Below are 26482 nucleotides of genomic sequence, written 5' to 3'. Positions count from 1 at the left end.
GTTTACTCCACGAGTGGAGTTCTGCAGGTGGCCTGGTTCACACACACTTTATCAGTCCCTGCATGTTCCAATAGTCAATGTACAATTTCAGATCAACTGTTCAACTCACAGAGGAAGAAAATGGAAGCATGAAATGGTTGCATGCAGCTGCATACTGTGTTAAGTTTTTCACTGGATGTTAAAGACAAATGGTGCTATAGAGAAACCAAACAGACCTATTCCAGGTTGAACATTTTCCTAATAGCAGTCCTATTTTACTAAGTATAGAAGGTGGTCAAATCCTGAAATACAGTACACATGGAAACGAGCGATATACAGCTTTTATCACATTCCAATTTGGTATAATAATATATAAATGGGAGACAATCATACAGTACATTTGGGGAAACACAATGAAAACAATCACAACAAAGTTACATTTGAGTAAAGACTTTATTATGCAAGATGAAATAAATACTGGAGGTAGCGTGTTTGAGGTATAACGGCTGAGGTGATGGTTGTTGTAAAATATACTGTAGGCCTACAGGAGGTAGGATCAGACTTAGGAGCTGGCCATGGTTTGCTCCAGCCAGTCGTTGAACAGGCACACCTGAAAATGGAGACAGAAAAGATTTAACATGCTCAGCTTGGCTTTTGACCTATTTTAATAGAGTATAGTTGTTATTGTATTGTTATGGTTCAACGCTCCTTTTCTCGTCCTTAGAATAATGTACATGTACAGGTGTTGCAACATGCAGTGAAAGTCTTGTATATATAACTTATTCAATTATGGATTAAATAATAGCAAGAATAATAATAGTAATAAATAACAAAATAAGATTAGCAACCAAAGAAGCTATATAAATAGCATATCATGGTGTACAATACAGTAAGTAGGCTATATAGCTATCTACAGTATTTGCTATAAAAAGTTTAGGATTACAGTTTTTGAAAGGACAGAGCAGTCCTTTACTGTAATATTATTGTTCATATTAAGTATAGTGTATTGTACTAAATATATTGATTTCTTAGTACAGTGTTTTACTGACAGTGATGTATTGTTTAACATACTACTCTGCAAGGTTCCAAATTGCCTCTCAGATATAAATAAAGCTTTTTGCATGAATTGAATTGAATTGAATTAGTAATCATGAGTGGTGCCTAAAATGATGCACCTCAAAAAACCCAAATCCTAATCCTTGCTTTTATGAATCGCATGTCTCCATTCTATGAATAAAGACACTAGACACAATTCATAAATAATATGCTTGAGCCATACTGTACCTTGGCGTAGACACCAGGGTGACCCTCCTCAGCACATCCGTATCCCCAGGACACAACACCCTGCAGCTCACCGTTGCACACGACAGGGCCACCAGAGTCACCCTGAGAGAGAGAGAGAGAGAGAGAGAGAGAGAGAGAGAGAAGGAAGAAGAAGAAACAAAGGAAGAAAATGTAATTCAACATCAAGACCATCAATATTATAAAAGGAATGACCACTATAGGCTGTTCTGACACACTGCTTTACTATTCAGATGGTGGAGAAGGAGGGCCTTTGCAGGTGAACCTTGTTGACTACAGTACCTGGCAAGAGTCCTTGCCTCCCTCCAGGTATCCAGCACAGAACATGGCGTCAGTGATCATGCCAGGGTAGGCGTTGTCACAGTCCCTATCAGACAGGATGGGGATGTCCAGGCACTGCAGCTTGTCACTGTCATCCCCTGGGGTACATACAGGTCAAAGTGGAAATGGTTAACGTAGATATTAGGCCTAACTAATTTGTTTTGTTATGGCCATTTAGATGCACTTTTTCTCAGGTTCACCAGTAACTGAGCTTTAACAGGTGCTATACTCACAGTAGCTCATGGTGTTGCCCCAGCCAGAGACTTTGCACATGGTGCCAGCGGGGGCGCAGGAAGTGGGCAGAGCCACAGGCTGCACATACTGGTTGAGGGTGGCGGGCTTGCTCAGCTTGATCAGCATGATGTCATTGTTGATGTTGTAGGAGCTGTAGTTGGGGTGACGGATGACACGGGAGGAGGAGATCCACTGCTCGGTACCCTCATCTTCTGCGATGTGGTGCTCGCCAAGACGAAGCTGAACGCGGCTGGAAAAGAGAGGGAGGCGTGAGAAGGTTTAGGCTCATCTTAGAGTCAATAAGTATGGATGAGTAAAATCTATCTATCTATCTATCTATCTATCTATCTATCTATCTATCCTGATTGAGGTATTTTTATGCCTCATGGCTCAGACTTAATCAATTCAGACGAAAAAACGAAAAATATCAAGTTGTCTTACGACTTGTAGCAGTGAGCAGCAGACACAACCCAGTTCTCGTTGACCAGGGAGCCACCACAGAAGTGGTAGCCAGAGTTCAGAGACACTGTATGGGGCTGGGAGTGTTTCTCACACTCATATCCTCCGACGATCTTGTCCTCCTCTGCAACTGTAAACACACATGGAATACACTATTAGAAATGTGTCCATCATAAACAGAAGGGATATCTAAACAGTTAGAAGCCAGTTGAACATACAAATAACTGACCTCCCTAGTGGTCAGTCCGTACATTGGTCAGTCCCTACAGGACACTCCCCCACACTTGGTGGATCAATCAGGATGATCAGATAAAATGTTATTCAACAGTTGTACTGACCAGACCAAAATGTGTTGCTCCTGTAAGAAATGTGCATAATCTGACGATTTATTTATTTGTATGTTTATTTGACAGGGGCAATACAAAAAAACAATGTAGGCCTATCAAGTTATAAAACATGAAACCATTGCATTGTATATACCGTAGGGTTTATAGCCAAGGCTAATTTGCAACCCAAGTCACTGGTTAGGCCTTTCTATACAAATATATATACCTAAACAAGTCTATTATAAAAACATTGCATGCATGAAGCTCTAGCCTCGCATAGCCAGGCTTTACTCATCTGCGAAGAGAAAAGCCTGGTGACAATATAAGGCAGAAAGCGTTCAACTTCCGCCGTGTGAGCTTCCCCGGAAGTGAGCTTCCCCGGAATTACCCTAATGTAACTTCCGTTAAACGCAGCACTTCCGCTAGAAATCTTGGAAACAACCGGAAGACATATTGTCTATACTATAGGGTGATGAAGCTCTAATCTAAAAAAGTACAAAATCAATAACTTTCCCAAATTACAGTCAGAAAGCAGGGACATTAACATTCTAAAATGTGCCTACATATGTTCGCAGCTTAATTGGTTTGATTTTAACCAACATTTAACCTTTTCATTAAATATTTTGAGGTCAATTTGTTTTTTTTATTTCAGTTGGTATAGAGCATTCCACTAGTGTATCCCTTTACAGAATACGATGACTGACCAAAAGTGGTGCTGCGCATTGCTACCTTGTGGTCGTCATTTGATGATCCCCTTTGGATTCTATTTGTACCTGTCCCTTTCACTTGTGGACAATGTACTGCTGGGCCAAGATCATTTACAATTTTAAAAATCAATTAATAAAACTGTCAAAACTAAGCATGTTGTATTTTCTAAGAATTATGCAATGGTGCCATCTCATTTGTTTTTTATCCATTATTTTCAGTGCTTGTTTGTTGAATGTCAGGCCTGGCTCCAGACAGTAACACAGTATGATACCGGTATATGGGAAAATATCATGGCATGCATAAACAGTTTGGCAGCGTACAGTGGTATATATTGTCTGGTCATTCTGAAACAGTTCAGGCTGTTTTTAGAGTCTTGCTTAACTTTTTTATATGATGATCACATTTAAGTTGCGAGCCAAGAATGACACCTAGACATATGAAATCACTGACTTCCTCAATTTCCTCTTGATCTATTTTAATGTTTAGTTCATAATTGACTCTCCTTCTTAATGGAAAGCTCATTGCTACTGTCTTTTTTAGATCAAGAGTTAGGTGATTCCTTTTAAGCCATTGGGATACACCCTCCATTTCACGGGTTAGTATCTCTTCTGCTTTAGAATGCTGACATGCATGGAGCCACGAGCCACGTGTGGAGTTCTGCAGACGGCATGGTTCACGCACGCACGCACGCACGCGCACACACACACACACACACACACACACACACACACACACACACACACACACACACACACTCACACACAGGACATGGTTTCACCTATATGAAATCAGCCCTCCAGGCCGAATTTTGAAATCTTTCAAAGAAACATTGTTTTGAGGGTGCATAGAAATTCAGGGCTGAATTTATCAAATCCTGCAAATGAGGGTCTTATCAAATAATGTACATTGTTCAATGTTGGACACATTTATTTTGTCAAAGATTTTGTAATAGTTTTGTGATTGAACAGTCAGGCCCTTTTCTTCAGTAATTAAAAGTTAAAAAGTTGCACATTTTCTATCAACCTTCAATTCAGGCATCAAATTATGTGTATTTGATACCTGGCGGAATGATATATATATTTTTTTTTAACTGTATCCATTGCATGCGTGCGTGCGTGCGTGCGTGCGTGCGTGTGTGTGTGAGAACCAGGCCATCTGCAAAACTCCACTCCTGGCTTTTAGCTCCATGCATGTCAAGGTTAGAAACAAAACAAGTTGCATAATTTTACAAATCCAGAACACTGTGTACCCACTGCTACGATCCACTGGACAGTCCACTCATTTCTGTTCATTTTACTACATATAATTATGCAGTTGTTCACAGCATCAAATGTACCAATGGTGCAATGCATTGCAATGCTTGCATAATCAAATAATCCAAAACAAAGTGTATGAATGAATAATGAATGAATGAATGAATGAATGAAAATTACAAATGACAAATAAAAAATAGAAAAAAAATCACACCCAATGTGAAGTGAGCGTGGTCATAACGTATTCAGACTAGGATTTGAGTCTAGGATGTACAGGCTATGCTACACACACACATTTTACTATGGCAAAACGCTGAGGAAAAAGGTTACAGACACACGCACAGCCACTCTATGGAGCGGCATGCTACACACACACATTTTACTATGGCAAAACGCTGAGGATAAAGGCTACAGACACTCTATGGAGCGGTTTACCACCGCTCAAAAAGTGTCATGCCACCATTTTGGCCCATCCCATATGGGATTATATGACACATTACACAAAAAGAAAACAACTATGAATATGAATAGCTACCAGGAAGTTCCTGCCATTAGGGAATGAAGTATGAATTGTGATGTCAGTAGTAAGAATGCATTATACACAGGAATGCTGGGCACACCAGTCCTTGTAGTGGTGACGTCCCACTGCAGAAGAATCCAAATAATTACTCCTCAAGAGACATAAAGGTGGCTGCACACACTAGTGGCCCAAGTAACTATATTTTTTTATGGACTAAGAGAAATAGATCAAAACCAACATTTCGGGAGATGCAACTGCCTTCTTAAAGGACAACTCCGCCCTAAATCACTTCTAGGCTCATTTTCCTACTTGTATTGATCCAAAAAGACTGTCCATGGGGTCTATTAGGCAGAAATGCCCCTGTTGTCCAGTTTCCCCAGCAGAACCCAGCAGCTCTCATGGCATAGAGTGGAGCCTATAAGCCTATCACTTTTAAACTATTTGTTGTGGTCAAAAGTGTTTTTATTTTTCATGAATGTGTTACTAGTTGTCATTACAAACACATCCATGTCATCGTTTTCCCACACAAGCCATCACACTCTGCTAAACAGATGTTATGCTTTTATGTGTTTTGCCAAGTCCCGGAAAAGATACCCTGTGATTGGCCAGTGCAGTCACTTTGATTGGCACTTGTGCCGAATGATCACCCCAAAATATTATTTATGAGATTGTGGTGGCTTGTGTGCGACAACCAAGGCATGGAGGTGTTTGTAATGACAACTAGTACCACATTCATGAAAAAGAAAATCACTTTTGAACACAACAAATAGTGTAAAAGCTATAGGCTTATAGGCTCCACTCTATGCTATGAGAGCTGCTGCGTTCTGAAGGGGAAACTGGACAATAAGGGCATTTCTGCCTAATAGACCCCATGGACAGTCTTTGTGGATCAATATAAGTAGGAAAATGAGCCTAGAAGTGATTTAGGGCAGAGTTGTCCTTTAAGCGTAGCTAAGTAGTAAGAATGCATAACATTTCTAGTAATTTCTGTCGTTAAATGTTTGGATGAATTGAGTTCAAAAGCTCTCCATTGGAAACAAGCCTTGTATTGTACTGTACTTTCCTGTGCTTGTCTTTGGAAACTGTTAATAAAGAATTCAATCAGTCAATCAATGAACCAATCAATCAATCAATCAATCAATCAATCAATCAATGTATTTGTTTATTTCAGAGATGGCTGAAGTGATATTCATTTCATTAAATATCATCATCATCATCATCATCATCATCATCATATCGTCATTGTTGGGTGGAAACCTCGTATCTCCAAGTTTCAAATGTGTACGTTCTTTCGCAAAGTAAAGACCTGCTTCATCATACAAGGCCGTCGCGCAAAAGTAGTGAAAACAGCAGATCTACAAGCACACAACGCCTCGCATCGCGAGGCGTTGTGTGCTTGTAGATCGGCTATTTTCACAAGTCTAGATAATTTTTTGAAGCGGTGGAAACCGCTTCCAATGAATGGCTTTGTGTGTATCACGCCCATATATGGTCATTTCAGTCCAGAATGAACAGGCTTTTTCAAAAACAGAATGTCCGTTTAATTACCATATATGGTGATCTCAGTCCAGAATGAACAGGGTTTTTCAAAAACAGAATGTCCGTTACCTTATGTCCATATATGGTCACTCCAGGCCAGAATGAACAGGTTTTTCCTGTCCCGTACGTGTAAAATATCAGTCCAGAATGAATAGGCCTTTTCAAAAAGCAAAATGTGTGTCCCATGTCCATATATGGTCATTTCAGTTCAGAATGAATAGGCTTTATATGTCCTGTACATCTAGAATATGTGTGCGGTGTCCCTCCCGGTCAGATGAATGGATACTTTGAGGATTGGTCAAGCTTCACATGATAATTTGGCCTTCAGGGTTTATCTGTCTTATTTAAACACTTTATATTTATTTATATATTTATTTATGTATTTATTTAATTACAAATTCTTATTTTAATGTATGTGTTTTAATCTATTTTATTTTTTAAACCTATTATACCAACTGTCATACCAGCTCTCCAAATACATTCAGAATAGAAGTTTTATCTGTCCACCGCTTCAATTCGAACCGAGGTTTGATTTTTTAAATGATAAATACAAAATGAACGGTTTTGGAGATACAAGGTTTTCACCCGACAATGACGATATTAATATATGTGCGGTTGCCCGACAGGGCAACACACTGTAGTCCTGGGGAAACTTTATTTTCTCCACTAGATACATTTTTTGTGAATCAGATGCCATTGGAAATTGAAGGAAAAACATTTGAAGAGTGGTGCTAGCCCGAGTATTGGTTGAGCTTCACATGACAGTTAACTTGCTGCAGAATTCCCAATTGCATCTTTCTAGATATTATTATTGCCAGACCCATGAAATGGGTAGGCCTACATAAGCAAATGTCTGTCCGGGTTTTCTATATAAAGGGTATATATGATGATGACATGATGATGACATGCCTACAAAAGGCATGATGTCATAAATGATGATGACAGACAGGGGGTCTGGCACAACCAGGTTGACCTGGTCTAGTTATACAAATTCCTTACTGGAACAACACATTTTGGTTGTATCTGTTTGTATCTGTTCATCCTGATTGGTCCACCAATTGTGTGGGGAGTGTCCTGGGGGGACTGACCACTGTAGGGACTGACCACTAGGGAGGGACTGACCACTGTAGGGAGGGACTGACCACTCCATATAAACCAGGGGTCCAGGTGAAGTCCTCTCATCCACAAGATCACACAGCAACCATGAGGTCTCTGGTCTTTATTCTGCTCATCGGAGCTGCTTGTAAGTAGGCCTATAGGCCTAGATCCTAAAGGCATTTACCTTTCTACCTAGACATATTTAAGTGACTACTATATATGTTCAACTGGTTTCTAACTGTTTAGACATCCCACTTCTGTTTATGGAAGAGGACAAAATATCTAATAGTATATTCTATGTGTGTTTACAGTTGCAGAGGAGGACAAGATTGTTGGAGGATATGAGTGTGAGAAACACTCCCAGCCCCATACAGTGTCTCTGAACTCTGGCTACCACTTCTGTGGTGGCTCCCTGGTCAACGAGAACTGGGTTGTGTCTGCTGCTCACTGCTACAAGTCGTAAGACAACAAATTATATTTTCAGTCTGGATTTTGATTGACTCACCTCATGAGAGATGGATAGATAGATACATCCATTATACTCATCCAAACATATTGATTACAATTTCATTAAATAAGAAAATAAGTAGCAACAAAGTGGTGAGGAACTCTAACATGAGCCTAAACCTTCTCACACCTCCCTCTCTTTTCCAGCCGCGTTCAGCTTCGTCTTGGCGAGCACCACATCGCAGAAGATGAGGGTACCGAGCAGTGGATCTCCTCCTCCCGTGTCATCCGTCACCCCAACTACAGCTCCTACAACATCAACAATGACATCATGCTGATCAAGCTGAGCAAGCCTGCCACCCTCAACCAGTATGTGCAGCCTGTTGCTCTGCCCACTTCCTGCGCCCCCGCTGGCACCATGTGCTTGGTCTCTGGATGGGGCAACACCATGAGCTACTGTGAGTATAGCACCTCATGTTTTAAAAGTGATCATGTTAAGCATACCGGTAAGAGTGCATCCACCATAGATACAGGTATACTGTACCATAACAATTTACAGTAGGTGTCTATTATATTTACACATCAGTCCCGAAATCATAACACATAACGTACAATGGGCCCGATTCATCAAGCACTTTACGGGCAAATTACACCCATATTTTGATCTTACCGGCATTTAGGACACTTCCCATGTTAGGGATTTTTGAAGGGATTTTGAAGGTAAGACAGAAATATAAGTCAGATTTAGTCACTTTATTTACACTATATTTATGACCAGATTGATGAATCGGGCCCAATATGCCTAACACTGACCATTGACCATTTACGTATGTAAAATACATAGTAGACCTAATCTCTCCATTATGTGTGCAGAACAGATCCCTCTTCGTTACTCTTCTTCATCTTCATAATAATCTACAGAAACATTGTCATTAAAACCAATTATAATCATAATGGTTTTCATCCTTAATGCAATTCACGCTTTGCCAAAACAATGATTAGGATTAACGTTTCTTCCGTTGTTTTAAACTATTTCCACTTTGACCTGTATGTACCCCAGGGGATGACAGTGACAAGCTGCAGTGCCTGGACCTTCCCATCCTGTCTGACAAGGACTGCAACAACGCTTACCCTGGCATGATCACTGACGCCATGTTCTGCGCTGGATACCTGGAGGGAGGCAAGGACTCTTGCCAGGTACTGTAGTCAACAAGGTTCACCTGCAGAGGTCCTCCTTCTCCACCATCTGAATAGTAAAGCAATGTGTCAGAACAGCCTATTAGTCATTCCTTTTACAATATTGATGGTCTTGATGTTGAATTGTATTGAGAAATTAATGTATGTCTTGTTCTCTTTTGTTCTCTCTCTCTCTCAGGGTGACTCTGGTGGCCCTGTCGTGTGCAACGGTGAGCTGCAGGGTGTTGTGTCCTGGGGATACGGTTGTGCTGAGGAGGGTCACCCTGGTGTCTACGCCAAGGTACAGAGTGACTCAAACTTATCTTCTTATTTATGAGTTGTGTGACTTTATTCATAGAATAGAGACATGCCATTTATAAAATCAAGGATCTTGCCAGAGATGGATCTGAAGAAGAAAAAAAAAGAAAAGAAAAAAAAGGGTGTTTTGACGTGCATCTCGTAGAAATTGTGAAATATGTTACGCCTGACTTTTAGGACAATTGTTTATCTTATTTGCCAATTCAATTCAATTCAATTCAATTCAATTCAATTCAATTCAATTCAATTCAATTCAATTCAATTCAAATCAATTCAATTCATGCACAAAGCTATATTCACACATGAGAGGCAACTTGGAGCATTGCATACTTGTATGATAAAGTTCAGCACAAACACTGTAAGAAAACAATATCTTTAGTACAATACGCTGTAGCGTACACATAATATCAATGATGAAAACTATAACCAGATTGGTATGTCTTTACAAAAACTATCTTTTCTAGTTTATCTTTTCATCCCAAACTAGCTCATAACAGCAAATAGATCATATTGTTATAATGTGATCATAATAGTTATATGCTTGCACACCATTGTTGATATGCTATTTATATAATGTTTTTGTTTGTTATTATTTTTAATTAAATCATTTCCTTATGTTTTGTTATCACTATTGTCAGTCTCATTAATATTTTATCCACCAAGTTGAGTAAGCTATAAATACAAGAATATCACTGTCTGTGCAACAGCAGCATGAGAAATAAACCCCTGGAACCTTGAACCATAACAATACAATCCACAAAAGCCAAGCTGAGCATATGATAAATCTTTTCTGTCTCCATTTTCAGGTGTGCCTGTTCAACGACTGGCTGGAGCAAACCATGGCCAGCTACTAAGTCTGATCCTACCTCCTGTAGGCCTATATCTTACAACAACCATCACCTCAGCAGTCATACCTCAAACACTCTACCTCCAGTATTTATTTCATCTAGCATAATAAAGTCTTTACTCAAATGTAACTTTGTTGTGATTGTTTTCATTGTGTTTCTAATCCTCAAATTACTGTATGATTGTCTCCCATTTATGTATTATTATACCAAATTGGAACGTGAAAAAAGCTGTATATTCGTTTCCATGTGTATTTCAGGATTTAACCACCTTCTATACTTAGTAAAATAGGACTGCTATTAGGTAAATGTTAAACCCGGAATAGGTCTGTTTGGTTTCTCTATAGCACAATTTTTTGTGAGCTGAACAGTTGATCTGAAATTGTACATTGAGTATTGGAACATGCAGGGAATGATAAAGTGTGTGTGAACCAGGCCACCTGCAGCAGAACTCCACTCGTGGATCATAGCTCCAGCCACGTCAAGGTTAGAAACGAAATAAATTGTACCAGGGACAAAACCAGGACATTATATACTAACTGGTACTGCAAGGTCCACTCACATTTTTGTTATTTTTGTGTCAAATGTACAAAGCACCAATATGTACGAATGTCTATATCCATGACTCTCAGGACAATCTGCAATGCTTTCATGCTCCGATCAGTTCTTCCAAACAAAACAATAGCTATCAATAATGTTCTTTTCATTAAGAAAGTTAAATGAATTAAGATTCGAGTTGTTGTAAGATTGCACAAATTTGGCCTAGTTATTTATTTTAGAAATGGTTGACAATTATTTCTTCAAATACAGTCAACAAATTATATATTGTTTTTGACAAGAAAGACCAACACATTTCGGTATGGTCTGTACAACTTTTATGTTATCAGATCACTGTCGCTTATCTTCCGATTAGGGAGTCTTACTGGTCCTGAGCATCCTGATTGGTCCACCAAGTGTGTGGGGTGTGTCCTGTAGAGACTGATCTCTCCATATAAACCAGGGGTCCAGGTGAAGTCCTCTCATCCACAAGATCACACAGCAACCATGAGGTCTCTGGTCTTCATTCTGCTCATCGGAGCTGCTTGTGAGTATAGGCCTATATATCCTAAAGACACATATATACCTAAGATATATATTTAAGTGACTCATAGTTAGGTTCAACAGTTTGCTAACTGAAATTCCCATTTGGAACAAGATCTAACTTTATGTGTGTTTTTCAGTTGCCGAGGAGGACAAGATCGTTGGAGGATATGAGTGTCAGAAACACTCCCAGCCCCATCAGGTGTCTCTGAACTCTGGCTACCACTTCTGTGGTGGCTCCCTGGTCAACGAGAACTGGGTTGTGTCTGCTGCTCACTGCTACAAGTCGTAAGACAATTAATTTCTTTTGACAGTATTACAGTTTTTCACGATTGTTAACACACGTTTTTCACTACAATAACGGCTTTCTCAAAACTGCACACACAAAACTGAAAACCTCACACACAAAATGCTAAGCCTCACACTCCCTTCCCAAGATGACACTTTTGCCATCAAATCACTTACTGTAACTGTGTTCACAAAATGGACTTGCGTTTTCATTTGGTACACACGCCATATTTTCAAATGACACATACCATTCATTCAGTACACACAACTAAGCATTTGCTGCACACTACCAAGCATTTACAGCACACTGGAGTGCAAAATTGAAAACACACCATTGAATTGGAAAACACCATATGCATTACATTGACTCTGGAGAATGAGCTATTTCTCCTTTTGTAAAATTACTCAGTGTTGGCCTACTTTTTTTTATATAGTCAAACATAAAACAGCACACAAATATGCATCCAAAAAGTTTTATTTGGGTACATGATTTACAGTAGATTTAGGCATCATGCCTCCGGTCAGAGATGGGCACAAAATATAAAAAAGTATTTTGAAAGAAAATCTAAATACTTGGTCAGTATTTGGTCTAATATTGACCAGGATAGTCACCAAGATACTATCCTGGTGACAATATCCTGGTATTTGTATCTTTGTATTTCAAATCATTTTTGTATTTTGTGCCCATCTCTGCTTCTGGTTCCTGTCTCAGTTATTGTGTGTAGTGTTTATACAAAAAGGTGCTTGTGTAATTGACATCAGACTTGAATGTGTAGAGTTTTGAATAGTTATGTGTTGTGTGTTGATACTTTGAGATTTTACATGAGAAGTGTGTGCAACAACTGAACATTGTGTATAGTGTTTCGGCAACAAGGTGAATTGTAATTGACATCCGTGTGTTATAGGATGATGCTTTGAGATTTGACGTGAGAAGTCGGGGCAAGCAATAGGTAGCAATAGGAAGTTAAGGTTGCGAGAATTGTGCTGAATTTTAGATTCTTGTGTGTTACACTGTAACAACACTCTAAAGATATGAGTATGATTTTCAACAACATTTCTCTCAATCATCGCTCATGACCTAGAAGTGTGTGGTTTATATCTACAGAGACCCTTCTCTCTACCTGTATTTCCCTTATTTTTCCTTGTTAGGGACATTTATGGGAGTCAAGAGGAGAAGTTATGTAGCCTACTCTGTTCCACTTCTATGGCTTAAGATCAAGTTCCACAAGAGCCTTCTCCCCTGTATCTCCAAGCTAATTTAACCCTTACCTATCTTCCTTTTCCAGCCGCGTTCAGGTCCGTCTTGGCGAGCACCACATCAAGGTCAATGAGGGTACCGAGCAGTGGATCTCCTCCTCCCGTGTCATCCGTCACCCCAAATACAGCTCCTACAACATCAACAATGACATCATGCTGATCAAGCTGAGCCAGCCCGCCACCTTCACCCCGCAAGTGCAGCCTGTGGCTCTGCCCACTTCCTGCGCCTCCGCTGGCACCAGGTGCTTGGTCTCTGGATGGGGAAACACCATGAGCTCCTGTGAGTAAATCATCCTTCTGGGAGGAAAATTAAAGAGATATTGTTAATCACAAATGTTGTGTTTTATCACTTTCTGTCATTCAAACCACATTCCACACCAAATCTGTTTGACTCACAGCCGTCAGCGGTGACAAGCTGCAGTGCCTGGACCTTCCCATCCTGTCTGATAGGGACTGCGACAACTCCTACCCTGGCATGATCACTGACGCCATGTTCTGTGCTGGATACATGGCGGGAGGCAAGGACTCTTGCCAGGTACTGTAGTCAACAAGGTTCACCTGCAGAGGTCCTCCTTACCTCCTTATCTCAATAGTAAAGCAAAGTGTCAGAACAACCTTTTGTTCATTCCTTTTACAATATTGCTTGATCTCGATTTGTATTGAGAAATGAATTCTCTCTCTCAGGGTGACTCTGGTGGACCTTTCGTGTGCAACGGTGAGCTGCAGGGTGTTGTGTCCTGGGGATACGGCTGTGCTGAGAGGAACCACCCTGGTGTCTACGCCAAGGTACAGTATGCCTCAAAAGTCTTATTTATGACTGTGTGTCTCTATGAATTTCAGTATTGCGTGTGTTTGTCTTTATATAGAAGAAGTCATCAAAGAAATGACTTTGCATTACTACACAGCAGCTGTTGCTATTGCAAATCTGAGAAATCTGAGTGAAACCTTTCATTGTTTTTTTTATCTGTCTTTTTGGCCAAGAAAGGCACAGCGAAATCTAAACTAACCTGTAATCTAAGATATAAGATATAAATACAAGAATGTCACTGGCTTTAACAGCTGTACTGCATGTGACAATAATACCCTTTAATCTCGAACTATAAGTGCAATACACAACTGTATCTTAAAAATACACAAGCCAATCTTAGTATTGTATACTAAATATTTCCGTCTCCATTTCTAGGTGTGCCTGTTCAACGACTGGCTGGAGGAAACCATGGCCAGCTACTAAGTCTGATCCTACTTCCTGTAGGCCTAAACAACAACCATCACCTCAGAAGTCAGTTGCCATGACTGAACTATATTTCCATCTTGCATAATAAAGTCTTTCAGACTTAAGTTGAACTTTGCTGTGATTGTTTTCATTGTGTTTACTCCCTAAATACATGTAATTGTCTCCATATTATATTATATTATATTATTGCGACCGTATTTACTACCAAAACCTCCACGGGCTGTCTGTGAGTGAGTCAGTGAGTCCGTCACACTTTTGCCCTGCTCATATCTCCACAACCGTTGCCCCCATCCATGCCAAATTTTGCACACACACTCCTTACCTGCCAAACTACAACCTCCAAGGACCCCCGGAGCTCCAGGGACCCCCAGGTCCCTGGGGGACCCCCAGGTGTAAAAAAATGTCTGTCCGTGAGTCATACATCACACGTCACACTTTTGCCCTGCTCATATCTCCACAACCGTTGCCCCCATCCATGCCAACTTTTGCACACACACTCCTTACCTGCCAAACTACAACCTCCAAGGACCCCCGGAGCTCCAGGGACCCCCAGGTGTAAAAAATGACCAAATGTGCAAAAATTACCAAATGACCACCCCCACGGGGCTGCTCACGGGGAATTCCTGGGGACCACCCACTCCTGGTGCTCCAGAACGGATGCAAAAGTGGTGGCGCCCCCAGTGGAGGACCCCCTCCACTGCAGCTCACATAAAATGCCCTAACTCGTCCTAGGAGCGTCCGGGAGAGCCGGGGCCGGTACCTATTCGTCCACCTACGGTCGCTTATCTCCCGATTAGGGAGTCTTACTGGTATTATATTATATTATATTATATTATATAGCAAATTGGAAAAAGTGTAAAATCTAAAAGTGTAAAATCTGCCTTTCATTTGCCTCTATATTCAGGACTTAAATCCTCTATCCCTAGTACTAAAATAATATTGACAGGGGTCAGGTTTGTTCTTTCTCTCTCTCTCTCTCTCTCTCTCTCTCTCTCTCTCTCTCTCTCTCTCTCTCTCTCTCTCTCTCTCTCTCTCTCTCTCTACATCAAAACTCTTCACCAAAAAAAGGCAATCTAAGCTCACTGTGTGTCGCATTGTGAAGTTGTAGATCTGCTACTTTAATGTTTGTTCCCCCAGAACAGGGATGCTATTGTTTCAAGTAGAAATGCTGCTATTCACCCTAGCAGCATTTCCTTTAACATCCACTGGAAAACTTGATATAATTTATATACTATGACGCTGCCTGTAACAGTTTCGGAGCTGTGACTTTGTGAAGCTTGTGCCCATTATACTTTGGAACAATGGCACGTCAGACTAATGGCATCATGGCACCGAAGCAACAACCTAAACCCTTAACCATGCTCCTACACCTAACCCCTTTTGTTCCCTTTAAATAAACAAGAGCTGGTCCAGACCACTGGCATAGCGGGCACCTATAGGTTCAATGTAGCATCATAGGTTTGAGTCCCGATCCCAACGGCCTTTACTTCATGTCACTCATGTCACACCCCATCTCTCTCGCCATTTCCTGTCTACCTACTGTTCTATCAGTAAAGGAATAAAAAGACCAAAAATAAATAAGAGCTATCGCCTTAACAATAATTGGGTGAAGTGGGACATAATAGGCCTACTTTGTATAATCTGATAAATCAGACAATATCCTAAGGAGGTCTAAACAACACTAAATTGACACTAAACAGTGGTTATTGGAAAATGTTAAAACCGGAACACTACACAAAAAGAATAATCAAAGAATTACTCTGAGTTTACTCTGAGTAAGAACAAGGAGATCAGCTTTGATTACAAACTGTGACAAATCCAAACGTTCTAAAAACAGCAGGTTCTGTTTTAATCAAATTGCATCCAGATGTGAGGGGGGACAGGAAGGGATCATTATTTTTACTTTTATTTTTGACAATTTACTTACTGTTTTTGTATTTCCTTATTTTTTTTGATTTCAAATGCATCGTTGGTATGTTGTTTAAGTTGTCATTAATTTCTATCCTTTTCCTCTCCTCATGCTTGATTTTGTGAATGAGTGTGACGTGATGCTTTCCCGGGACATTGTGGGAAAAGACTGTGGTTGGGTAACTAGGAGAAGGGACTCGGCCAATGGGGTTGAGGTGATGTCATGGCGGACCAATGGGGGAGGCGGCGGCGCGAGTGCCTCTGTACATGAATGAGAGAGCGGCTCAGTTGAACAGAGACGCAGAGCAGAGAGGACGTAGGGACAGAGCGGAGAAACCCAGAGCTAAGAGCGGGGACTCAGTGGAACGAGTACGGGGACAATGAAGTAAACTGATAACGAACCTTGAAAACCTTGTCATTAGTACCTAGTCGCGGAGAGACGGGCTGCCACCCTTCCAGACGAGAGACGAGAGGTGGAGAGCTTGGCCGGACAGTGGAGAGAGGAGATCGCAGTGTGACGAATCCTATCAACGCAGGAGGCAAGCATCGCGCTTGCCTTTGTGTGTGAGTAACGCTTTATGTCACGCTGCCTACGACTGCCTGCTGTTCCCTGTGTAGCCTACTACTGTGGTTGGGACTAGTTATCTGGCGGTCTTCTCCTGTATTTCCAGGGTGCAAAGAAGTAGACGTGTGACGATTGGCCGCTGTCCCGTTCCGTTCTCACTGGAGAGACTGAGTTCCCTGGGGTTGACTGTTGGAACTGTGTAGTAACCGAGTACGGGAGGTGGAATACTCGAGTAGTGGTATTGTAGCACTTTGTGCCGCTCTCTTCGTTGGGTATCCACGTTGTTGAGATAGGAGACACGCTTTAAGTGACTGAGTGAACTGGGAAACCATTGGGTATTGCTTTGTGCATTGAGTATCTGATAAAAGTAACTGAGCACTTGTAACTCTAAGCTCTGTGATTGGCCCCCTTCATGGCCTCCCACACTGCTGAGTACTGAGTAAGACGCTGAAAAGTAATCAAGTAATTGTATTGAAACGCTCTGTGTTCGGCCCGTTCCATGGCCTCCCACACTGCTAAGTGATTGAGTATAAAGAACTAGTAACTAAGTAATTATATTATAACGCTCTGGCCCTAGCTGCTCTCGCCACTTTGGTGGCTGTACTGTGTTAGATTATTCCCGGCGTTTAACCGCCATTATACTGCTTTTACGGTCCCCCCTGACTGGGGACAGTAGTTTTAGTATAGTTTTAATATTAAATAAAGTTGTGTCTTAATTGCATTTTATAATTGTTGGGGCCCCCCCTTTTAGTTTTAGGATTTCATTTCTTTTTATTTTTGTATTTGTACCTGGCGCAGATGCCCTTGTATTAGGGACCAATAAATACCTGTACCTTGTACACCCCTGAAACACTGTTTGGTCTCCATTCTCTCTCTGGGGTTTGCACTCCCCAAGGTTGCTCTCTCATCGTATAACAAAAGAACCTGGGTGCTTATGGTAGGAACCTTTTATGGTTTCGTTGGTTTAAACCCAACTGGCGTTGTTCGGCAACACTGTAATGATTAACTGATATGAAGTACAACTCAGAAAGTAATGATATATAGATCTTTTATTGAATGAAAATATTGTTATACTTGAACGTGATATTGAACTTGACCCAGTTAAAACACTGGTGGTTAAATGTAAGAGTTGGCCGGCTTACATAATTGACGTTGGGTCGGCAGGATACGAGAGAGAGCAACACGAGAGAGACCAAACAATTGTACACCATTTTGTTTCTCTGTCGAAGCTAATATGATGATGATGCCTGTATACCCGGGAGCCCCGTGGCTGCCCAAGTTCGGAGGAACAGAGGGGGAGGAAAAGTATAAAGAATGGAGAGACCAGATTAGAGGGCTGTTGGGAACACAGGACATGACTGAAGCAAAAAAGGTAGCTATTTTGTTTAAAACGTTAACGGATGATGCTAAACGACAAGTGGTGGTATTAGAAGAAGGGGAGCGAGACACGGTGGACAAAATCTTGAAATATTTTGATACTTTATATAGAGAAACTGTTCCGGTGTCTAAAGTACGGTCACAATTCTATAACTGCACTCAACGGCCAGGTGAGAGCGTGAGCGCTTATATTCTGAGACTTAGGGAATTATTCTGTAGGCTGCGGCGACATGATCCAACCACGGCCCCCTCCGATATCGTTCTACGAGATCAAATGCTTATGGGGCTGTCAGAGGGTCCATTGAGCCAAGCCCTACGAGTATATAGCCGGAGAAACCCCGAAGACGATTTCGCTGCGCTGCGAGAAGAGGCCTTATTATTAGATACGGAGTATGGGGGCATAAGAGCGCCCGAAGTAATGTGTCACGCTGTTAACCGTACACCTGCCTCTAACCCCCCACAGACGAGTGACTGGAAAAAAGCCTTGAGACAGGAGATTATGGAGGACGTGAAAACACAAATGAAGGGGTTCACGGACGAACTCATGAAGGAGATCCGCCCGATGCTGCAGGCTGCCGCTCCCACTGTACCACCACCGCCGCCTAATCGCCCATATGAAGCGGCTACCTATGCGCCACCACCGCCTAACCGTCCATACAAGCCAGCCGCCTATGCCCAGCCGCCGGCGCAGCGTTACGCACCAGCAGGTCACCAGTATGGGTCAAACCGGGGGTTTGAGTGGGATGGGGAGGGCAGACCTATATGTTGCCAGTGTAACCAAGCCGGGCATATAGCGAGATTCTGCAAAGGAAACCGGCCACAGTTAAACTAGCGGGCCCGGTTGCCACAGTCCGGGCAACCGGGGTAAAAACCCCGTTTAGTGGGGCGAGGGCTAATGAGGCGTTTGTGGGCGAGTGCCCGCTTATCGACATTACTATGGAGGGAGTTCCATTACAGGGGTTACTAGATACGGGGTCCCAAGTCACCCTTATGCAGCAGAGCTTGTTTGACCAACGTTTCCCCTCAGCTAAAATAGGCAAGCGTCCCCTAGTATTTAAGTTAAGAGCGGCCAACGGCCTTGATATCCCCTATACGGGCTATGCGGTATTGGATATGGAACTGGAGGGAATCACAGTGCCCGGGAGGGGGGTGGTAGTTGTAAAAGACGAGCATTGCACGCACCCGTTGATTGTCGGCATGAATGTCGTCAGTGCGTGCTGGGATGTTCTCTTCAAACGGCCCGGGAGAGCTGTTTTCTCTTCCAGCAAGGGAAAGGCCGTTTGGAGAGAGGCATTCGCTGCTTGTAGGCGGGTGGAAACGGTGACTAACGAAGATGGTTCCTTGGGCTGTGTGTGGCTTGCCGGTCGCAGGCAAATTCGGGTGCCCGCCCGCAGTGAGGTCCTTGTATGGGGGCGTGCGCGAAGAGGGCCTGCTGGCGGAGACTTCGAGGCTCTACTAGAAGCGGAATCCAATAACCACCAGCTGGGAGTGGCGCGTGCTGTGGTGACTGTGCGGGGGGGTCGAGTCCCTGTGCGCCTCTGCAACCCGCATGCGTTCAGTGTCCGGGTGGGCCGCTACCAAAAGCTGGGGAGGTTGTACCCGGTGGACGCCGCCGATGTCCGGGGACAGCGGGACCTGAGCCTGTCGATGGGAGAGGATGGAGCGGTGGAGGTCGCGCTGGTGAGCGCCGAAGAGGACGAGCAGGAACGCACTCTGCCCCAAGAGATGCAAGGATTGGCGGACCGCACTGATCTACCGGAGGAGCAGCGGAGTGAGCTGCAGAGAATGCTGTCCACCTGGGAGAAGGTGTTTGCCGTCCACGACGAGGACTTCGGCCAGACCGACGCTGTACAGCATCAGATTCCCACGGGGGACGCGGCTCCTATTCGCGAGCGGCACCGGCCGCTGCCACCCTCTATGTACAAAGAAATGAAGACGCTGCTGAACGGTATGTTGGAGAAGGAGGTTATTGTGGAGAGCCGTAGCCCATGGGCGGCACCGATCGTACTAGTTAAAAAGAAAGATGGCAGTTGGCGGTTTTGCGTGGACTACCGCAAACTGAATGCTGTCACGCACAAGGATGCCTTTCCTTTACCACGCATCGAAGAGACACTAACGAGCCTGACGCAAGCGAAATGGTTTTCCACGCTGGATCTAGCAAGTGGGTATTGGCAGGTGGGAATGGACCCCCGCGACCAAGAAAAGACTGCTTTCACGACACCCTTGGGGCTGTTTGAGTTTAAGAGAATGCCGTTCGGGTTATGTAATGCCCCTGCCACTTTCCAGCGGCTCATGCAACAGTGCCTTAGTGGCTTAGTGACGGAATCCCTGTTGGTTTATCTCGATGACATTATTATTTACTCACCTGACTTCTCCTCCCACCTACAGCACCTCGAGAGCGTGTTCCAGCGACTGTGGAAACAAGGGTTAAAGCTACGGCTCGATAAATGCAAACTCCTACAGCGCGAGGTGAAGTTCCTGGGGCATGTGGTGGACCATGAAGGAGTGCGGCCCGACCCGGACAAGCTGGTGGCCGTGAGGGGGTGGGTCGCTCCTACGACTGTCCGGGAGGTTCGTGCATGGTTGGGGTTCGCTGGGTATTATCGCCGGTTCGTGCCGTCTTTTGCTGCGGTGGCACGGCCGCTAACTAGCCTCTTAATCGGCATTCCGACCGATGCTAAATCACACCAGTGTAAAATAACGTGGACCCCTGAATGTCAGTGTGCGTTTGATGCTTTAAAAACAGCGTTAACCCAAGCCCCTGTGCTAGCTTACGCTGATTATAGCCAGCCGTTTGTGGTCTATACGGACGCCAGTAACCGCGGCCTGGGCGCTGTGTTGGCCCAGGTCCAAAATGGTAAAGAACGGGTTATTTCCTATGCGAGCCGGAGCCTGCACCCCACGGAGCAGAATGATGCAAATTATAGCTCCTTTAAATTGGAACTCCTTGCCCTTAAATGGGCTGTGACCGAAAAATTTAGAGACTATCTTACTGGGGCTCAGTTTACCGTATATACAGATAATAACCCGGTGGCCCATCTTTCCACTGCACGGTTAGGTGCTGTCGAGCAGCGCTGGGCGGCCCAGCTGGCTTCGTTCACATTTGACATTAAGTATAGACCGGGTAAAAGTAATGCGAACGCCGATGCCCTGTCAAGATTCCCTGTGCACACCGGGATTGTCGCGGCTGTAGAATTGGCTGGGGGGGTTAACGAAGAAGACGGACAGAAGAGGAGTGAGTGGCGAGACGCGCAGCAGAGGGATGTTGATGTGGGAACTGTAGCCCGGTGGGTGGAACGAGGGGCTCATCCGGCGCTGAGTGAGAAGAGCAGCCGGTCGTGGGGGGTTAATCAGCTGTTACGGCAATGGACGAAATTGGAGTTACAAGGAGGCGTGTTATACCGCCGTGTGACTGACCCGTATAACCGGGAAGAATATTGTCAGCTTGTCTGCCCAGGTCCCCGACGTCAGGAGGTGTGGAGAGGGATGCACGAGGCAGCGGCGCATGCTGGCGCGGAGCGCACACTGGCACAGCTACGGCGCCGGTTCTACTGGCCGGGCATGGAGGGAGAGGTACGGCGGTTCCAACAGGGATGTGTCACCTGCAGCCTACAGAAGACTAGGTTAGAGCCCCGGGCCCCCTTACAGCCCTTTAAGGTGTCATACCCACTAGAAGTGGTAGCTATTGATTTCCTCACCTTGGGGAGGCCTGCAGACCCGTGGCAGAATATTCTGGTGGCCACAGATCTATTTACTAGATATAGTTGGGCGATTCCGACTCGTGATCAAACAGCGCCAACTACTGTCCGTGCCCTTTGGGCATATGTTATTCAGCCTTACGGTTGTCCAGTCCGTTTTCATTCGGACAGAGGCCAGAACTTCGAGTCGGCCTTAATGCAGGAGCTGTGTAATACCTATGGTATTACTAAAAGCCGTACTACGCCCTATAATCCGGCTGCTAATGGGGGGGTGGAGAGGTGGAATCAAACATTATTGAACCTATTACGCTCCCTGGATGCAGATAGACAGGAGCGTTGGGCAGAACATTTGCCAGAGTTAGTACACGCTTATAACAACACCCCCCATAGCGCCACTGGCTACGCCCCGGCCTTTCTGATGTTTGGTCGGCACCTAAGGCGCCCTGTAGATGTAGAGCTGGGGGTAGTGCCATCTCAGCCTAGGATGGGAGTGAGGAACTGGGTACAGGATCATCAGCAACGCATGAATATAGCTTATCGCACTGCCGGTCAGAAGATGACGAGCGCCGCAGACCAGCGGAAGCGGACTTACGATCGTAGGGCAGGTGTTCCTCCGCTGCTACCTGGAGAACGGGTATGGGTGCGTAATAGGAATCGGCAGGGGCAGGGAAAGTTGGCTTCTTGGTGGGATCCGGAGCCATTTGTAGTGCTGGAAACCGTGGGAGAGGCTGGCCTAGTGTATCGTATCCAGCCAGAGAAAGGGGGGCGGGATCGAACGGTACACAGGAATGCTCTCAAGGTGTGTATAGCTCCTCCACAGGTGGCCGCGAGGTCTGAGCCAGAGCCAGTGTCTAAACCAAGGGAGCCAGTGTTCCCCCAGTGTTATGGGTTTTTTCCTACGGGACCCCGGCGTTCAGCTCGAATTAATTTGGGACAACCTCCTGCTAGATACAGTCCAGCGTAGCACCTTTCGCAGGGACTGCTCAGATTAAAACAAGGGGGAGTGTGAGGGGGGACAGGAAGGGATCATTATTTTTACTTTTATTTTTGACAATTTACTTACTGTTTTTGTATTTCCTTATTTTTTTTTATTTCAAATGCATCGTTGGTATGTTGTTTAAGTTGTCATTAATTTCTATCCTTTTCCTCTCCTCATGCTTGATTTTGTGAATGAGTGTGACGTGATGCTTTCCCGGGACATTGTGGGAAAAGACTGTGGTTGGGTAACTAGGAGAAGGGACTCGGCCAATGGGGTTGAGGTGATGTCATGGCGGACCAATGGGGGAGGCGGCGGCGCGAGTGCCTCTGTACATGAATGAGAGAGCGGCTCAGTTGAACAGAGACGCAGAGCAGAGAGGACGTAGGGACAGAGCGGAGAAACCCAGAGCTAAGAGCGGGGACTCAGTGGAACGAGTACGGGGACAATGAAGTAAACTGATAACGAACCTTGAAAACCTTGTCATTAGTACCTAGTCGCGGAGAGACGGGCTGCCACCCTTCCAGACGAGAGACGAGAGGTGGAGAGCTTGGCCGGACGGTGGAGAGAGGAGATCGCAGTGTGACGAATCCTATCAACGCAGGAGGCAAGCATCGCGCTTGCCTTTGTGTGTGAGTAACGCTTTATGTCACGCTGCCTACGACTGCCTGCTGTTCCCTGTGTAGCCTACTACTGTGGTTGGGACTAGTTATCTGGCGGTCTTCTCCTGTATTTCCAGGGTGCAAAGAAGTAGACGTGTGACGATTGGCCGCTGTCCCGTTCCGTTCTCACTGGAGAGACTGAGTTCCCTGGGGTTGACTGTTGGAACTGTGTAGTAACCGAGTACGGGAGGAGGAATACTCGAGTAGTGGTATTGTAGCACTTTGTGCCGCTCTCTTCGTTGGGTATCCACGTTGTTGAGATAGGAGACACGCTTTAAGTGACTGAGTGAACTGGGAAACCATTGGGTATTGCTTTGTGCATTGAGTATCTGATAAAAGTAACTGAGCACTTGTAACTCTAAGCTCTGTGATTGGCCCCCTTCATGGCCTCCCACACTGCTGAGTACTGAGTAAGACGCTGAAAAGTAATCAAGTAATTGTATTGAAACGCTCTGTGTTCGGCCCGTTCCATGGCCTCCCACACTGCTAAGTGATTGAGTATAAAGAACTAGTAACTAAGTAATTATATTATAACGCTCTGGCCCTAGCTGCTCTCGCCACTTTGGTGGCTGTACTGTGTTAGATTATTCCCGGCGTTTAACCGCCATTATACTGCTTTTACGGTCCCCCCTGACTGGGGACAGTAGTTTTAGTATAGTTTTAATATTAAATAAAGTTGTGTCTTAATTGCATTTTATAATTGTTGGGGCCCCCCCTTTTAGTTTTAGGATTTCATTTCTTTTTATTTTTGTATTTGTACCTGGCGCAGATGCCCTTGTATTAGGGACCAATAAATACCTGTACCTTGTACACCCCTGAAACACTGTTTGGTCTCCATTCTCTCTCTGGGGTTTGCACTCCCCAAGGTTGCTCTCTCATCGTATAACAAAAGAACCTGGGTGCTTATGGTAGGAACCTTTTATGGTTTCGTTGGTTTAAACCCAACTGGCGTTGTTCGGCAACACTGTAATGATTAACTGATATGAAGTACAACTCAGAAAGTAATGATATATAGATCTTTTATTGAATGAAAATATTGTTATACTTGAACGTGATATTGAACTTGACCCAGTTAAAACACTGGTGGTTAAATGTAAGAGTTGGCCGGCTTACACAGACTAGCGTCTGTCTGTATTACGTGAAATGACTTATAACCTACTTGAAATTATAAAGATGAGTTCTATAAGGAACATAAGGTCGAAACGTTCTGTGTTGAAGAAAATACGTTTTGGGAGCCTTAAACCAGTTTGCAGGTGTTTTTAAAATCAAGGATCTTGCCAGAGTGAATCTGAAGAAGAAAAAAAAAAGAAAAAAAAAGGGGGTTTTGACGTGCATCTCGTAGGTCACTAACGGAATTGTGAAATATGTTACGCCTGACTTTTAGGACAATTGTTTATATAAGTGGCCAATTCAATTCAATTCAATTCAACCCAAACAATATCTTTAGTACAATACGCTGTAGCGTACACATAATATCAATGATAAAAACTATAACCAGATTGGTATGTCTTTACAAAAACTATCTTTTCTAGTTTATCTTTTCATCCCAAACTAGCTCATAACCGCAAATAGATTATATGGTTATAATGTGATCATAATAGTTATATGCTTGCACACCATTGTTGATATGCTATTTATATAATGTTTTTGTTTGATATTATTTTTAATTAATTCATTTCCTTATGTTTTGTTATCACTATTGTCAGTCTCATTAATATTTTATCCACCAAGTTGAGTAAGCTATAAATACAAGAATATCACTGTCTGTGCAACAGCAGCATGAGAAATAAACCCCTGGAACCTTGAACCATAACAATACAATCCACAAAAGCCAAGCTGAGCATATGATAAATCTTTTATGTCTCCATTTTCAGGTGTGCCTGTTCAACGACTGGCTGGAGCAAACCATGGCCAGCTACTAAGTCTGATCCTACCTCCTGTAGGCCTATATCTTACAACAACCATCCCCTCAGCCGTCATACCTCAAACACTCTACCTCCAGTATTTATTTCATCTAGCATAATAAAGTCTTTACTCAAATGTAACTTTGTTGTGATTGTTTTCATTGTGTTTCTAATCCTCAAATTACTGTATGATTGTCTCCCATGTATGTATTATTATACCAAATTGGAACATGAAAAAAGCTGTATATCGTTCGTTTCCATGTGTATTTCAGGATTTAACCACCTTCTATACTTAGTAAAATAGGACTGCTATTAGGTAAATGTTAAACCCGGAATAGGTCTGTTTGGTTTCTCTATAGCACAATTTTTCTTTAACATCCAGTGAAAAACATAATACAGTATGCAGCTGTATGCAACAGAGGTGTGACTTTGTGTGTGCCCCTACTGCTGTACTTTGAAACAATGGCATTGGCACTAAAGCAACACCCATCTCCAGCCCTGAGTCTTTCCATTTTCTTCCTCTGTGAGCTGAACAGTTGATCTGAAATTGTACATTGACTATTGGAACATACAGGGAATGATAAAGTGTGTGTGAACCAGGCCACCTGCAGCAGAACTCCACTCGTGGATCATAGCTCCAGCCACGTCAAGGTTAGAAACAAAGTAAATTTTACCAGGGACAAAACCAGGACATTGTATACTAACTGGTAGCATACTGCAAGGTCCACTCACATTTTTGTTATTTTTGTGTCAAATGTACAAAGCACCAATATGTACGAATGTCTATATCCATGACTCTCAGGACAATCTGCAATGCTTTCATGCTCAGATCAGTTCTTCCAAACAAAACAATAGCTGTCAATAATGTTCTTTTCATTAAGAAAGTTTAATGAATCAAGATTCGAGTTGTTGTAAGATTGCACAAATATAGGCCTAGTTATTTATTTTAGAAATGGTTGACAATTATTTCTTCAAATACAGTCAACAAATTATATATTGTTTTTGACA

General features: G+C 43.3%; 3 protein-coding genes across 4 annotated transcripts; 2 read left to right on the top strand and 1 right to left on the bottom strand.

Annotated features, from left to right (window-relative positions):
• Positions 1–541: 541 nt before the first annotated feature.
• Positions 542–3344, bottom strand: LOC308297583 (trypsin-2-like; the record flags this gene model as incomplete). The annotated part of the gene is made up of 6 exons (XM_080741060.1): positions 542–589; positions 1264–1365; positions 1564–1690; positions 1832–2086; positions 2278–2425; positions 3326–3344. The coding sequence occupies 6 exons, from the start codon at positions 3342–3344 to the stop codon at positions 542–544; spliced, it is 699 nt and encodes a 232-aa protein (XP_080597186.1).
• Positions 3345–7829: 4485 nt separating this feature from the next.
• Positions 7830–10534, top strand: LOC308309249 (trypsin-1; the record flags this gene model as incomplete). The annotated part of the gene is made up of 6 exons (XM_080754757.1): positions 7830–7884; positions 8051–8198; positions 8394–8644; positions 9247–9383; positions 9562–9663; positions 10487–10534. Exons 1-6 carry the CDS (start codon positions 7845–7847, stop codon positions 10532–10534), a joined length of 726 nt encoding a protein of 241 aa, XP_080610883.1. The 5' UTR covers positions 7830–7844.
• A 1020-nt stretch (positions 10535–11554) lies between these two features.
• On the top strand, positions 11555–25492 carry LOC308309191 (trypsin-1-like; the record flags this gene model as incomplete). Of its 2 annotated transcripts, none has more annotated exons than XM_080754681.1 (6): positions 11555–11609; positions 11746–11893; positions 13180–13430; positions 13549–13685; positions 13835–13936; positions 14334–14381. In XM_080754681.1, 6 exons carry the CDS (start codon positions 11570–11572, stop codon positions 14379–14381), a joined length of 726 nt encoding a protein of 241 aa, XP_080610807.1. The 2 variants fall into 2 exon arrangements, with proteins under 2 accessions (XP_080610807.1, XP_080610806.1); XM_080754680.1 differs by lacking the exon at positions 14334–14381 and adding an exon at positions 25445–25492 and having other exon boundaries at positions 11570–11609.
• Positions 25493–26482: the final 990 nt, after the last annotated feature.

The sequence above is a fragment of the Nannobrachium achirus genome (genome assembly GCF_963921795.1).
Source record: "Nannobrachium achirus genome assembly, chromosome: 2".
Lineage (NCBI taxonomy): Eukaryota > Metazoa > Chordata > Actinopteri > Myctophiformes > Myctophidae > Nannobrachium > Nannobrachium achirus.
This window is presented reverse-complemented; position numbering and strand designations above follow the sequence as displayed.